Raw genomic sequence first — 1081 nt, 5'->3', positions numbered from 1 at the left:
ACGAGTACGTAATGGGACTTCTCACCGGATTATGTTTCAGAAAAAAAGAATCAATAGATATTGTAAGTATTTTTAAAATTTTCTATTATACTTGTTGTTGTGGTTTATTATCATCATCATCATCATCATCATCATCATCATCATCATTATTATTATTATTATTATTATTATTATTATTATTTTAAAGGCGGCGAACAGACAGAATCGTTAGCATGCTGGGCGAAATGCTTAGTGGTATTTCGCCTGTCGCTACGTTCTCAGTTCAAATTCCGCCGAGGTCGACTTTGCCTTTTATTCTCTCGGGGTCGATAAATTAAGTACCAGTGAAACACTGGTGTCGATGTAATCGACTAGTACCCTCCCCAAAAATTTTGTGGTCTTGTGCCTTCAGTAGAAAGGATACTAATAGTTGGGGTTTATTATTATCATTATTATTATTATTATTATTATTATTATTATTATAAAGACGGCGAACAGGCAGAATCGTTGTCACGCCGGGCAAAATCCTTAGTGGTATTTCGCCCGTCACTAACCGCTATGATGCTCCCCCACTACCCTAGCTTGTGATCAGAAATGCACATATCGTCAGCCAATAAGGGACATACTCAACTGGCTGAAGTCAGATAACTAACAAGCAATTCTGTGCTAATGAGCAGAATATTTGCTGTCGTCCATCTTTTAAACCAAGACAAAGCAATGTACATGATAACACTTCTAACATTAGTTAAGATCAGAAGCCATGAGAGCCAATGCCTGGTACTGCGTCAGGGCATTTATTATCATTATTATTATTATTGTTATTATTGAGTGAGAGAGCAGTGCATGCCATCAAAGTGACACTGGGGTAAAATATACAAAGCCCAGTATACCCATCATGACTACCTGTCTGATAAGGGTACACCAGGCACATGCATCACAACCATACATGCGCGACACGGTGATCTCATATCAAGATAAACAGCACATGACCTCGCAGGTGGGGTCCAGTTAGAATTTTCTTCAGGTCGAGTAGCCCATCCTGCTCAAAAGGTCCCTGAATAAGGTTTGTTTAAGGATGTTGAGCAAAACACCCATGTTTCCA

The 1081-nt window shown here is 38.9% G+C and overlaps 1 protein-coding gene across 1 annotated transcript in view; it reads left to right on the top strand.

The window, feature by feature from the left end:
- The window catches only part of LOC106879056 (sodium- and chloride-dependent neutral and basic amino acid transporter B(0+)), a 105421-nt gene that overhangs the window by 36955 nt on the left and 67385 nt on the right, over nt 1–1081 (top strand). Inside the window, exon 2 of the mRNA XM_052972154.1 lies at nt 7–62. Coding sequence (XP_052828114.1) covers nt 12–62 — 51 coding nt within the window. The 5' untranslated portion in view covers nt 7–11. The remainder of the gene's footprint in view (nt 1–6; nt 63–1081) is intronic.

Source organism: Octopus bimaculoides, chromosome 12, assembly GCF_001194135.2.
Source record: "Octopus bimaculoides isolate UCB-OBI-ISO-001 chromosome 12, ASM119413v2, whole genome shotgun sequence".
NCBI classification, from domain to species: domain Eukaryota; kingdom Metazoa; phylum Mollusca; class Cephalopoda; order Octopoda; family Octopodidae; genus Octopus; species Octopus bimaculoides.
This window is presented reverse-complemented; position numbering and strand designations above follow the sequence as displayed.